At 42.2% G+C, this 15,665-nt stretch overlaps 1 protein-coding gene across 1 annotated transcript in view; it reads left to right on the top strand.

The window, feature by feature from the left end:
• The window catches only part of baz1b (bromodomain adjacent to zinc finger domain, 1B), a 32,376-nt gene that overhangs the window by 9,841 nt on the left and 6,870 nt on the right, over positions 1-15,665 (top strand). Inside the window, exons 18-21 of the mRNA XM_035680440.1 lie at positions 749-864; positions 1,788-1,930; positions 2,083-2,189; positions 2,635-3,363. Of these exons, the coding sequence (XP_035536333.1) occupies positions 749-864; positions 1,788-1,930; positions 2,083-2,189; positions 2,635-3,363 (1,095 nt within the window). The remainder of the gene's footprint in view (positions 1-748; positions 865-1,787; positions 1,931-2,082; positions 2,190-2,634; positions 3,364-15,665) is intronic.

The raw sequence follows: 15,665 nt of genomic DNA, 5'->3' as shown, positions 1-15,665 counted from the left end.
ACAGTAAAAATATTGCTAATATTAATATTAGAAGATATAAGAACTATAAATTAAACAGTACAATCCTATTGCAGTTTGACAGCTATTACGATTGTAATATGATTCATGATTAGTTGGAATTATTTTTGGGTTCTGTATCAAACAAACATGTTTTCTTACATCAGGAAACAAGATTTGTAGGCTAGTGCATCTCTGCAGCACTACAGTACTTTTTACCTTTTTCATTAAGAAATTGCAGCTTCTGCGATTTGCATATTGCACTTGATCAACAATCAGTGTAGACCTAAATTACACTGCTTTTTATGTTCAATGTCTTGTATTCCCCCTCTCCCCTCACCATGCATAACCCCGGCACCAACGTTTACACTGAAGGAAAATAGCAGAGCAGTGGCTCTAGTATTAGTGAGACTACGACACATAATATGAACCCAATGTATGTGATTATTTTAATAAGAGTTTTATTCCTCTCAGTATATACAATATACTCTTTCCACATCAACAAAACAATACACAAACCCACAATCCTAGCAACAAAGCAAAACAACAGCACATTTTCACTCCACACATCAAACAAACAAGCTCAACCTCTGCATCTTCATATCTGATCAACCTAAATTAAATATGTTTAATATTAAGAAACAAACAACATAATACAATAGTTTATCTATTTTTCACAACCTACAATAAGTCTGCTGCTTTCAACACACCGTGTCTTTATCGTTTCTGATTGTTAACCTCGTCATTGCAGGAACTACAACCAAGACACAGATGAAGAAGAGGATGAGGAGGAGTCTGAAGAGGAGGACTCTGAGGAAGATGAAGAGGATGAGGAAGAGAATGACTACAAAGCCATGGGCCACAGCTGTGAGTATCAGAAAGAAAATGAAGTCCAGGTTTCTCTAAATTGTCTCGGCTCTAAGACTGTTCGCCCTGAGCGTTTTAACCAGGATACGTTTGTGTGCTCCTGTCACACATCAGTAAACGGAGGGTTGTAAATGTGGTTGTGTATGAAAATGCTCCGGTCTATCCACCGACTGAAAACTGGAGTCCTTGTGTCATTACATTTTATTTAAAAACTATTGCTCAAAAAAAAAAGGGAGATCTTTATTTTTATCTTCTTGGTCTTTTTTGGATTTGGTAATCATTGAACACCTGGGTTGGTTTTGGAAAATGGAGCGTCCTTGATACCGAAGGTTGGGAATGAGAGGAATGCTGACGGGGAATTCCAGCCCCTGTCTCTATTGTCTGTGTGTTGTCATGTAGCACAGCTCAGGTCTGGACCTTTTGCTTTGAAGCCTTGTTTCACTCTGGCTTCACTCAGAGTATGTGGCAGGATGATCCCCTCTGTCAGTTCAAGCCTGCATCTCAACGATTAAGAAAGTTATATGCATCAGCGCTGAACAGTTCCAGAGATAACTGCAATGCACTGATTATTTTTCTACTTTCTAGTCTGGGTCTGGGTTTGGTACAAATTAAAACAATACAATGAACAGTTCAGCATGAATCTTAATGTCATGAGCAGAGTTGGGGCATACTCACAATGTTAACTGCTCTCATGGTGCACAAAGTGAAGCTTTCAGTTAGTACACATCATTTTGAAGAGTACATAGTGACACTTGTCAGGAATAATGGATTAAATATTACTTTCTGCAAGAGACATGAAAAATAATTAGTTTTGGTTACATAGATACATTTCCTTTTTTAGTACCTGAAGTACTTGGTAGTTTTTTTTCCTACAGCGTTTGCTTTTTCTATTTTCCCCTGATCATCTCTCAATTTCTCTACAGTGAGACCAAGGAAGAAAAACAAGCAGTCCTCATCCCGGCAGAAAAGTTCAAAAAGTAAATCCAAGAAGCCGTCGTCGTCGTCAAGTAGTCAGAGCAACAAACAGAGGACTGGCCCCAACAGCCCTGCAGACATTGATGAACTGGTAAGAAAGCACCGGGAGACTCACACTTACAGAAGATGCATCTTGCTTCTGAGAATAAAGAACACACTTAAAGTTCAGGAGTTCATCTACGTTTCATGGAAACGTTCGTTGAGAGAACAGAATGAACCCGTTTTGTATCATTGTTTCTGCAGGTGCGGCAGAGTTCCCAATCAGGAGTGCGCAGGCAGGCGCTGGAGCTTGAGAGGTGTGAGGAGATCCTCAAGAAACTGACAAAGTTCCGCTACAGCTGGCCGTTCAGGTGAGCTACGAACATAATCTGTATATTTTGAATGTACACTCAGTTTTATTAAGTACTCTGGAGCAGCACCAGCCACCATACAGTGTTTAGAGCAGCTTACACCAACTTTAAGCTCGCTGTGTGTGCTTAGTGCTTTGTCTGTAGCACTGTGGAAACCAGTGTGTGTAAGGTAACTGCCATGTCTTTGGCTCTTCAGCTGCAGTCGACTGTGACCATGTTTAGATGATCTGACACTGGCTCACATGTTAACCTTTTATTCAGTGCAGTTAAGTTGCCTCACCTCTCCACAGCTTTCACTCTAGCTGTATTTGCCAAAGCCAGAGCTTCTCAGGCAACACTAAGTGACAACTCAAAAACCTGAATTCATTATATTCAAATTATGATATCCTTAAGAAGAGTCACAGAGAGGTTAAGAGATACTGAATTAAACTCTACACTCTTACAGGGAGCCTGTGTCCCCGGAGGAGGCAGAGGACTACCTGGACATCATCTCCCAGCCCATGGATTTCCAGACCATGCTCGGAAAGTTCAGCCAGGGCTCGTATCGCCACGCCCAGGACTTCCTGGAAGACATAAAACTGGTCTTCTCCAACGCAGAGGAGTACAACCAGCAGGGCAGCACCGTGCTCTCCTGCATGGTCAAAACGGAGCAGACGTTTACCGAGCTGCTCCAAAAGCTGCTGCCCGGCCTCAGCTACCTCCGACGACGCTCACGGAAACGCGTCAGCCAAGCCCCCGCAACATCTGAGGAAGAGGAGGAGGAGGAGGAGGAGGAGGGGGAAGAAGATGAGGAAGAGGAGGAGGAGGAGGATCAGGAAGAGGAAGAAGTACCGAAGAAGAAGATGCAGAATGGCAAATCGAATAGGAAGAGAGTCAGAAATGGTCGGGGGCGGAGGGATGAGGAGAGCGAGAGCGAGGAGGACAACGAAGAAGAGGAGGAGGAGCATGATGATGATGATGGCAGGAGGAGAAGTAAGCGGACCTCTGCCACCTCAAGCAAGAAGGATTACAGGGAGCAGGATAGCGATGGCGAGCGGGACACACGGAGACTCGTCCAGCGGGGGGCGTGCCGGCGGCGACACTGGGGGCGGCCGAGCAGGCGAGCCGAGGAGGGCGAACCAGACCAGCCAGCGACATTCCAAAGAGACAAAAACCGGCTCCATGAAGTCGCAGGGTGCTTTTTTTTTTTTTTTTTTTTTTTGCGTCTCTTTTTTTTGCTTTAAAATTTCTGTCCCGCTCTTCTCCAAATGATCAAGAGCCCTCCGTCTCCTCCTCCTACAGCCAGCGGGACTTAATCCTCAGAAGGACTTTTTTGTGTTATTGAATTTCTGTTCATATTTTTGAAAAATGAAAAGAAAACTGATTTATATTTGTAACATGTTTAATATTGGTGATCCTTTTTTCTTTTTTTTTCTTTTTTTTCAACCAAGAAAAATTGAGATAATGGAGGGGTCCTTATAGCTCTTAAGACTTTTGAATTTCAGTTCCAAGTTGACAACCTCTCACACACATACACAAGTGTAATTCGACTTAAAATGTTGTCCTGTGAACTGCTTTGTTTTTACATTTGCGCTCCACAAACACCAGTACAGTGTAATCAGAGGCTCGTCGTCACTCACGACACTCGAGCCCGGCCGTCACTTTACTGCGGTGTTTCAGGATGAGTAAATCTAGCTGTAAAATGTTTGTCCTGATCACATCTCTGTCTCTCAAGTCATTGTGTTTCCACTGACTCAAAGTACTTCTTGTTAAGGAGACGGTGTCCATGTAGCTCAAAACCTCTAGGAAGCCTTTCTTTGCTTACAAACTGGCTGACATGAATTATTCCTGTCACCTGTTAAATCTCTTACTTCTAAGCATCTTGACGCCAAGATTATCTCTGGTCAAATGCGGAGTCTATAGATAAACACGATAGGATTTTAATAGTTGTAGTAAAATTTTCGTTTGTTTCCAAGCCCATCTTCAGATGTATTGTCAAAAAAAAAAAACTGGGTGGAGGTTTTCACAGATCACACATCGCATCACTTTTAGTGCTAAGAGACTTTCATCTCAGCTCCCGGTGCCAAGATGTTTTTCAAAAATACGGGGACCCGACTTGGGAGTCTCATTCTTGGCGTGTAGAGCTGACCAGCCTTTCCTCCTCTGTAGTGCCCTGCCACTTTAAAAGAACAGGTACCTCAATGCTCCGTCAGTTTGCACTCCTCCTGTGTAAAGTGCACCTATTATGCCAGCAGCTGCAGGACCATACTTTATTGAAATTATGTGCATAAACATTTGTAAACAGTGTTTAAAACAACAAATGTGACGTTTGTTAAAGAAAATGGGCATTTTTGAATATTTGATATTTTTTGCACATTTTATTTGGTATTGTAAATGATAACTTGTTAGTCGATCTTAATCACATCCAATAAATTGCGAAGGTTTAAGCAGGGCTCTCCTAGTCTATTCAGAGAACATGTCAGAGTTGTTTTAGTTTGTTTATTTTTCCACAGCAGAAATAGTTGAATTAGTCACTTGTACATTTTGTTAACAACGCCTAAAAGCCCCTCAAACGTGGGTGAAACAGCTCCTCGGGGGTGCGAGTGAAGTTTCCCTGCATGTCCTGGTTCGGACACCAGGTGGTGCTGTACTCCTGCACTTTGAATCTTTTTTGTTTCAGCAGTTTTACAAACAATTCAGTGACAAAGTTGTCAGCTGGACCGGTGTTGCACCTGACTCCGACTGCTGTGTGCGCTCACTGGTCAGCGAGGGGGGGGGGCTCACTGCATTTTGGCTCTTCAGCTTGTTTTGTAATAACTTGTACACACCAGGCAGGAAAATTGACTTGTAAGTCCCAACACCCACAAAAAGAAAACCTTTCGACTGTGCAGAAGTTCTTGCAGTTTGTGGCAAGGTTGCCAGACGTGTGTGTATATGTTTGTGTGTGTGTGTGTGTATATATACACATATACATATACACAGTATATACTGATAAGTGGTTGGTTTTCCCTCTTCTGTCTGTGCTGTGCTGTGCTCCTGTGTTTCTCTAGTGCTGTTATCATCAAGACTTTACTGATTTCATTTGGCCACTGATTGCTTTTCCCCTTTCTATAAGTTTTTGTTTTAATTCGGCTTTGTTCCTGACATGATTAACAGTAGTTTAAAAATCACTGTTATAACTGTTTGGCATTTCAACGAACAAACAAAAAGGTGACTGCCCTTCTCAAGTTGAGACCTGACTGTAAATGTTTTCTTTGTTCTTGGAGGAACTGCAAAAGTCTTTTACATTTCCTTTTTTATATATATATTTATAGTCTCTAAAGCTGGGTTTGGGCAGGTTTCGGAGGATTCACATGTAAAGAATTTCCAATAAAGGCTATGGACGAAGACGTAGTTCTCCCTGTTTTATTTGTGTTGAGTTGAAGAGCATCCCCATTGCAGGACAGACAGACGTCACTGCCATCTGTAAACTGTGTGATAAGACAATGAACAGGGAGGAACACGGGTTAGCCGTGACCACATACTGATGTCTAATTTTACTTTTTAATAAAATGTCAGTTTTCTTACTCTGGTGTAGACTCATTTCTCACAAACCTGCATCTTCATGTAGAAGCCAAGTAAGCTACAAATATGGTGCGTTGAAGCCAAAAATGACATTACAGGGAATAAATGGTTTCATTATTCACAGAGAAGGATGAGCAGCTCGGACTCAAACTGTTCCGTGAAAACATTTTGTGCAGAAGGTGAAGCTGACAGTGAGTTTAATCACGCAGCTCTGGCTCTGCTGGTTGAAAGTCAATCTGTAAGATAAAAGATTTGTTTCATTAATTTCAGTTGAGAGAAAGAAGAACAATTCATGTTTGGCCAGTGGAAAACTGTGGACACAAGAAACATTAAATATTTGCACAAGGCTGTTACAGTGTCTAGACTTCCACTCAGTGTGGTTTCTAAGGTTGTTTATGGATGAAAATAATGATTTGGCTGCACTAGTCAGAGCTAGTTTCACAGGGAGCTCTCTCCGAACATATGTGCGCGTGCAGGTGGCAGGCAACGGCGATGACCCCAACCCACTGGGAGAGAGTCCCACAATCATATAGCCAAAATGAGGAGTGTTTCTGTGATGTATGGAGCCAGAGGAGAGTGCAAGGAGGACAGCAAGATCTAATAAAATATGTGCCGAGGTGCTGACAGCCTCTGAGCCATCTGTAACTTGGCAACAGGTGTAGAGGCTAAGATGGATCAGAGTAAAGGTCAGAGATGTGAAAAGTCAGTGGAAACGTAGCACTTGATTAGTGGCAGTTTGAGCAGCTGCATTCGAACATAACGATGTTTCACTTTTCAGACGTTTTATTCACCTTTTCTATGTTTATTTTTTATTATTCCACATTTAAAATGAAGGTGTGTCATTTATGTCCAATCTTCCCACAGAGAGTTGCATTTGGAGCCACAGAAGGAGCAAGATGTTGCAGGTCCATGAGTTTGACCCACAAGAGAAGACGTTAATGGCAGATTGAGATTATGAAATTATGAGTTACAACCACTGTGGCATTAGAGAAAAATCGCAGCCTTTTATCTGTTTTGTTGTTATTTCTGAGACTTAATGCAGACTAAATTGATGTGTCAGTTTTGGTAGCTCACTGTTTTAGGAAATGGAGCCAAAACCAACTGAACATTGTTATATAGCCTACCAAAATGAACTCTGCATGATGTGAGTGAACTTCTCATGAACTCTGAGCAGTGGATCACTTTGCTCAGGAGGCTCAGCCTCAGTAGCATTAAAGAATTTGTTGTTAACTTGAATAAAATACAATACAGTCTTGATATATCAACTCTAAGAAGTTTATCAGGGACTTTCCAAATGCGGGACATGAAGTATTGTTCATTCCTCACAAGGTGCATCCTACGCAGTGAAACATAGTTTAGACGTGCATTAATCACCCAACTTTTACTCCCCAGTGACGTAAAAGAAATCAATGGCTGTACACGCTGCCATGTAGCACAGACGACTCCTGAGTTTTTACAGGAAGCAGGACTCAGAAATAGCAACAATACAGTACATACTGCGATGGAATCCAATACGATGAGTTATACTTATGGCCTTGCCTCATGTTAAATATTTAACCTTGAAAGTAGCTTGGTTTGTTTCAGACTGAAATACCTTTTCAAGTATTGGATCGTGGACTGTCACGAATGTTTGTACAGTGATTTATTGTCCTCAGTGGATGAATCCCTCTGACACAGCTATTAGATACCATTAGATAGTTGAATTTTGGCCCAGACATGCATGCTCCCCTCAGGATGGACAGTAGTAATTTAGGTAATACCCTCAACTTTTCCTTGTCCAGTAGATCTTTTTTTACAGCAGCCTTTTTCACATAAAAAAGTAGGGTAAAGACAGGTGTTACCAAATTAAACTAATTAAGGCTCCATTCCATTTAGTGTAGCAGAGCCTTTCCAGAGAGTCAACAACTGCCGCACCCTGGCTCTGTTTGACCTGAATGGAACCGTAACACATTGGTTTACCCGACTATTTCATGTCAAAATGGCTGCTGTGAAAAAGGTCTATAATTTGGTTAATGATCAAATACCTGGAACATTAATGACATTCCCAACAGCCTCATTTGTACTTTGAATTTAGTGCTTATAAGCTAATTATATCATGCTAACACCCGAAACAAAGATGATTAACATTATAATTATACTGTTAGATATTAGCTAGTTGTCATTGAGAGCATATTGGCATTCGAGCATTAGCATTTATTTCAAATTACTGGTGTGCCTAAGTACACCATCATGTTTATGAGTTAGAGCCTCTATTTGGGTTGCTTTTCTTAACAAGGTAAAGATCATGTTCACACGTATGAAATTAAATTTTGATTTTTATTGGCAGCTTTAAAGTGAGTTTCAGCTCAACATCACTGTTACCGCACTCACTGCAGTGTTTTCCGCCAACATGGCAACATGGTGGAGAATTTAGCTGCTGAAGGGCCTGATATTTCTCTCAGGAGTTGATAGAGACCAAAGACAGAGCTGAGAGAGAGTGAATATTGGACTTAAATTCATCATGGCCAAGACACGACTCCAAATGAATGATAATGTAGCTCCATATCTTTGATACCTGCTGAGCAATTGTTTGCTAATGAAATAAAAAGGCCTGGCTGATCCTGTTCTCTCTGTCTCTGACCAATGGTTGAACACAGACACAAAAGAGATACTTGAAACTAATTCTGATGTTTACCACAAGAATCATCATCGCACAATATTTGAAGGAGCACATAAAATCGTGTCTCAGTATACTCCAGTGGATCACACATGGTTTAAATAATACTGGTAAATAATTCACTGTGTGTGTTTCACTTATTGTAGTAGCAGATGTGCTTTGACAAGCTACTGAGCAACACAAGGTCAACTCAGGACATATGTCATTGATTGAATGTGCCTGATGCATTAACCTCCGCTGAATTACTTAAAAATATCATGCAGTTATTAGGTTTTATGTTGTCTCCACTATTATATCACAAAGTCTGACTTAACAGGTTAAAGCAGCGGCAGCAACAGCAGCAGAAGCAGGCGCTCCTGCCCTGTAACAAGCAAACACTGGCCATGCGCTGACTAATCTTTGAACCCTGTGCAAACTGACAGCGGCAGCATATGACCGAGCCATCCGGCAACCCACCCAGCAAATATTTACCTCAGGTCCAAGTCGGTGCAGAGGGCATCTGGCAAGGAGCGCACAAGTGTTTCTCACTCTCATTCCATCAGACGCAATGAACTGCGGGACTGTGAGTGGAAACATTACTGTGACCACATTAAAGGACAGTGGAAGCATTTTACTGCTCATCAGTGTTATAGTCATAGATACAGATGTGTAAATCTAGAGTGTTTAAATTATTCATAAAATGCCTGCAATCATTAATAAATCAGTTTTAAAATTGTATTCTTGTCATTTGACATTCCTTATGCCTGTCTTATCTCTTTGTGGAATTAACTGTTAGCTAATAATGCTAATCATTTGTGCTAAAGTTAACAAAGTCCCGCTTTCTTTTTTCTTCTTAAAACGCATTGGTTAAAATCAAATGAACTCTCTAATCAGAGTGCTCTTTGCTTGTTTCCTGCTAGGGAGGTACGTTTCGTGGTAGACGATATACACTGGACAAAAAGGACCTGTGTCCAGAAAGATCCAGTGGATTTTATGGATCTGTAGTATGTCGTATGGTGATAATTCTTACGAACCAATGTACCAAAGCAAATTCCTTATATGTGAAAACTTGCTTGGCAGTAAAACTGATGTTCTGATTCTGATGTTATATCACATAAAAATTAAAACCACCATATATTTTAACGCTGAATGTGCGTTACGTCCCACTGCCATGCAGCTATTGTAGCTGCCTCTGCCACACCTCACCCTGGTATTAGTTACTCTTTAAATTTCAAATACTTAATAGCTACCGATAAGGATAGGCAACAAATTAAAGGGAAAACCTCAATAAACGAGTAGAGAAATGTAACAAATACAGGCACAGGACGTGAGGGGTCAATTCATGATTTAATGAGCGCATTTAAATGAATCATGTGCTGGAGATGTGGTGAAATCTTCTCTTATGTCCTCTTGGATGTAAAACAGGCGTCCACAGTCACCTTGATCTCAGACTGGACCGACAGCACTCTGCCATCATAACAACACCAAATGAGGAAATATCTCTTGAAAAGAATGATGTTCATCCCTCCAGTGCAGCTCAGAGACTTGAGTCTATGTCAAGACTAAGACACCATCTGTGCCTTTAATAGCGATCACCTTTAGATGACTCAGATCAAATCTGTATAAATATCGTCCTACATGTTGAACAAGTCTTCAGCTTGAGATGAGATTATACTGAGACCTACTTGGTGCATTTTTGACACCTGTCCCACCGGTGCCGTCACACAAAATAAATGACACAGTGAGTCAGGCTCTCCTGCTGGAGCCGGCGTTGAGGTGCATGAAGGCAGTCTTGAGCTGTAAGCGTAAACTGGATTTGTGTCATATCATGGCACACTTCAGAATGAGCTCAGTCAATAGTCTATCAGGCTGGCAGCTGCAGGAACGCACACAGAGAAAATGAGGACAAGGGGGAAAAAGAGACAAAAAAAAAATCCTGACAGTCTGCCAGAACAGAAAGAAATGAAGTAACATAATCATTCACAGAGCATAAAGGTGACCTGAAAATCGCACGCCAAAACCAACTTATATGACCGCAGCGGCGACATGCCCTAAATTCTCCTCTCCCTTCTGTTTTAAGTGCAAGTACAAATGATTATTAATGCATTATTCACAAAACAGAGCCTTCTCCCCCAATTTTCTCCACTCATGTGTGTCCTCTCCCTTTGATGATATAACCAAAGTAAGAGGGGAGAAAAGCGAGGGAGTGCAGAAACAGAGGAGTTCAGAGGATGGCTTTTCTCAGGGGAACACAGCGCTCTCATCCCAAAGGGGATCCTGCACTCTTCTGAAACAGTCTGAATGTTCCTGTAGACTGGGCTCCAAACAGCAGCATTAACATATCAGTCATACATCCTCTCTGACGTGACTGCAACCAGACACATCAGTGCCAAGATACACACTTGGCTCGCTTATTCCGGCTGGCTTTTCATCAAACGGTTAAATGTAGGGTATTCCTGTACATGTTGCCTCCTTCTTTATCAATAATATTTTAATTCAAGATTTACATGAAGGCACAAATCTAAAAAAAATGTTAAAGGCAATCAGAAAAACGACCGGAGAGAATAACCTCAGAATCACCCAGGGATTTCTTTGAACTTGGGAATCCAGATATGGCAGCAGTAACAATTGGATGAGCGCGCTACGGGGAAGATGAAAGGCAGTCAAACTTGTAGTCGTAATAAGTGGGTTGAGGCCTTTCATGATTCATTCTGCAGCTTCATCTTACCATTCAGTCAAGCTAGTGATCGCAAATGTTGAATAGGCTTATATATATCTGGATTCTTTGTAAAGCTTAGCAGTGGATGATAGAAAGCCAATTAACTTCCTCCCACTGTTCTGAGTAGGGACATAACGTTATTTTTAAAAGAAAAATGCCTAAATTATGATGAATTCTCCCACAACACGTGCAGCCGACACAGAGCTTCCAGTTTCACCGCTCTCTCCACCAGTTACGCTAATAGATAAAAGTCTCGTTTTACTAATGTTTCCTGTTAAAGGAACAGTTGTGGTAAATACACCTATTCACAGGATAAGATGCCGCTCTCATTTTTGAGTGTTTAACATGAATCCAAGCTAACTAGTTAGCTTAGCTTAGCATTAAGACTGAAAATAGAGGGACAAAGCTAGCATGGCTCTGTTACTAAGTGTAAAACTGGTACAGATTGTACAAATGAGATATTACGTATTAATTTGCGAGCTTTTGGTCAGCAGATTTTCTTACCTTGGGACAGAGCTCGCCTAGCTGTTTCCTGTGCTAAGCTAAGCCTGGCTCTGTTCAAACCACACTGTCGATGGTTCAAACTCACCAAAGCAACAAAATGTAAAAAAAAAAAAAAGTCAAGTTGCAGTTGTACAGGGGTTATGTGGGGTGGTAGCATTAACAGTGCAGACACAAGGGTGCTATCAATCTTCTAATCTAACGTTAGTTAAAAGTTTAAAATAGAGCATCTAAAATCGTAATCTAATACGGGATTAAATGTAGAATAATTCCCTGTTACACCAGATCTTGTTTCCCTTGTTTGCAGAATTAAAATGATCTGATCATGGATCACACTGTTTTATTACATATATATTTTCTCCTTTCTCTCCAAATCAGATACATCTAAAGTTACATGATGGCCTTGCTGCTGTCACAGCTCATGTTTCTCTGGAGTGTGCATATGCCCAGTGAGGGGGATGTCAGCAATAAATAGATTAAAGTGTGTAATGGCCCAATAACCACTCCTACACTGCTCCACCATGCATGGGTGATTCACTTAAGAAAAAAACCAAGAAGGCTGCAGCTGTTGGGGCTGACTTAAGTTCAGATTTTTGGTTTAGCAAGAAATTGGAGGTGAGTGTGTACATATATGTATGTGAATATGTGAATGTGTGTGTGTGTGTGTGTGTGTGTGTGAATGTGAATGTGTGTGTGTGTGTGTTTGTGTGTATGTTTGTATTTGTATGACTAAGAGCAGTGAAAGACAGACAGAAAAAGACAACACATCATATATGAATAATACCTATTCAAATGTAGGCATAAGTAGAAACCTATGAGCACTATATATGTGTGTGTGTGTGTGTGTGTGTGTGTGCCAAGGTGTGCATGTGTCTTAATAGGAAGCAGTCACAGGGCTGCTGACGGCTCCATAAAGGAGCCTTTGAATGGCTTGGCTCTGGTAAATTCATAGCAGATGTGAGGGAAAGAATATCCACCCAGGTTGAGTGGCCCTTCACTGCGAAGGCGACAGGAGTCCAATCCAGGGGAGGCAGACGGACGGCAGACAGGAGCCAGGAGAGACATACACACACACACACACACACACACACACAAACGTTGGGTGAACTCCAATCAGCCAGGAGGGAACTCTGCACGGCACTAAACAGGAGACAGGAGTTTTTCTCTGAGCCACTCTGGCTTTTCAATTGAAAATAATTCTCCCTTTTATTCCTGAAAGAACAACTTTGAGTTCCCTGTGTTGCTCTCTGGGCAGGTTTTCCATTCAAATGTACAAGTTTAGGCCAGGTGTGTGCTTCAGGGATGGCCTCCACACACTGGATCATGCATTCTGGTTCCCTCTGGACCCACGGAGTCTGGAGCGCTCCGAGGCCAGGCTTTATGCCACCTTTCCTGGCTCTGACTGACGCCAGAGGAGGGGCGGGGAGAGACTGGCGCCTCACCGCCAATTAACATCCTCTCACGCTGAGAGCACGGCCAGGTAACACATGATAGTCCAGACCCTTTCTAGCAAAGAGCCCGGCAGACAGTCAAGTGGGGTGAGACTCATTAACTTATCCATGCGCTGGACATCTGTCAGTGATACTACCCGAGGCAAGCTTTCTTTTTTTCAGAGGGTTAGAGCCAGTGGTGGTGTAGGCTTAGCTTAACACAGGAACAGGGGGAACAGCTACCCCGGCTCTATGCAGAAGTAACAATATCTGCCGACCAGCATCTGTAAAGCTCACCAACTGAATGTGTTATATCTAATTTGTGTACCCAGTACAGTGACAATGATGAAAGGAATCCAGGAAGTCACTGTACCCGGGCAAGAAATAACCAACTGTGAAACTATAACTGGTCGTTTTTACTCTTTAATTTATTATCTGTCTTTATGCTAAGCTAGGCTAACTGCTGGTAGTAGCTTCATATTTTACTGTACAGGAATGAGAATGATATGAGTCGTCTCATCTAAGCACCAAGAAAGTGTTTTTCCCCAAATGTCAAACTACTCAGCCGAAAGAGCAAGGGGCCCTGTGTGATGATGACTAATAATTACGATATCTATAAACTGTATAAATAAAGTTTAATCTGGACTACATAGAGGAATCTACATTTGCATTTGTTAACTTGACAAATGTGTAAAAGTTCCCTGCTCAGCGTCAGCATAACCAACCCGGCTTTAATTAAAATTAGTCTGGAACATTTATCACGTGGGGGGCCCTGAAGCTCATTCACACACTCTCTGCCTTCTAGAGGCAATTACAACTGATAGATGGAAGGTTTATTACCTGTGTTGCTATAAACAAGGTGTACGTACAATGAGCTTTTTTTAGTTTAAAGTGATGAGGGAATCTCTGTGCCAGCTCATAAATGAGGCCCCAGTACTTTATATCCGGAGGCGATTGGTAAACACAACATGAGCTCAGTCTCACTCGTAAACTGCTGCTCCGACTGCGACCGCAATGCGAAAAGCTGCAGCGGCGTCAGGATTTAACAAAAATACCTCGCAAAAAAAAAAAAAATTCCCAAAGAAGAGCACCACCTGACAATTCTCAAAATCTTGAAAACCACTAAACGAAATGAATGGATGTGAGGAATTTCCCTCTAGCTTTCCTGGTTCTGGGCAAGGTCCTTAATGTGCTCTAAGCCAGTTGAGGTGATCTTGCATGCAAGGGTGCTTCTGGAAAACCAGACTCTGGAGAGTAAGCAGATTTTTCTGTAAGCAATACGCCCTCTTCTGTGTGTGGGGGCAACAAGCACTTTGTCTGTAACTGAGGCTGTTCCATCTGACTGCAACTGAAAACAAACAGAATATTTCACACCGTGAGCACCTCCTGAGTGGATAAATTACTCTACATCTCCTGTATCTCTTGTCTTGTCTCTACATTTGTCTATTTTCTGCTTCTTCTTTTCCTGCCATCTGTCTGTCTCCTCTTCCGTAGTTTTTCATTCCACACTCAGATGAAGCTCAGGGGATAGACAAAGCTGGGGGGGTTGGCCGGCGGGCATCGCTTTCACTTTTAATTAAAACTTCACACCCAAATAAATGTAGCTGAGTATCACACCCACTCATATCGCCCTATGAAAAGAGCCCGCTGGGGCCAGATGTTTGCCTTAGCGAGGATAAATATCTAAGTGGCAGCTTTCTCTGTAAGGGAATCTGCTCCCTCTGTCGTTTCGTCGGATTAGCTGGGGTAAGGAAAACATGGGGATCGTGTTGCGTGCGTTTCCCACTCTCTGGCTGTTCAGCATAAACACCATGAGTTCTTGGCCTTCCTCACATCCGCCTCCTCAGCTCCTCCGCCACTCTCCTCAGCCCCTGGGGTTCCAGTGCGGGGTTTGTTTTAGTAGCATAGCCCCAGAAGAGTGTTTGGTTGTGTTGTGTGTCACACTGGGTGAGTGTTTGATTATGTTGAGTGTTACACAGTGCGGGAGTGCATGAGCAGAAAGGCGGGAAGGGGGGACGCTAATCCCTCTCTGCTTTGTCCTCTGCTGCACAGCTTTAGTCTTTGCAGGACACTTCACACTGGAACGGTGGAGGAATTCATGTAGCTGCCGCTGAGAGAGGGGCCTGTGGGATGTGAGGGTCTCATAGTTATGCACACACAGGAAGGACTACTTGCACATGCCCAACCAGAAAGAAAGGATGACTCAAGGACACTGAGGTTGTGCTCAGACTCAGTCATATTGCTGGCTTGGTTTGCACTTTGTGGCCATGCTCACACTATGCAATGAACTTCCTCTGAGAGCATAAGCATATTTTATATTCTCAAAAGACCAAACAGTGAACATACTGTGTGCGCTAGGTGACACTTATAATAAATGGACACTGTAGATTGAGTCGATCTGACATACACATTGTCTTCTTCCATAAATATCCACTAGCGCACCAAATGTGTATTAATCCGCTGATGAAAACAGTCTCCTCCTACTGCTGTTTGTGTAATGTTTGGTAAAGGAGTTTTTAAAGGACCAGTGTGTAGGATTTAGTGGCATCTAGCGATGAAGTTGCACATTGCAACTAATAAACACTGCTTGTGTCTGTTTTTGACGACCTGCGAGTGAAAATGTGCTGTGAAATGTGCAGGAGAAACTA

Source organism: Morone saxatilis, unplaced genomic scaffold (assembly GCF_004916995.1).
Source record: "Morone saxatilis isolate NCDOM2014 unplaced genomic scaffold, NCSU_SB_2.0 Contig8, whole genome shotgun sequence".
Lineage (NCBI taxonomy): Eukaryota > Metazoa > Chordata > Actinopteri > Moronidae > Morone > Morone saxatilis.
This window is presented reverse-complemented; position numbering and strand designations above follow the sequence as displayed.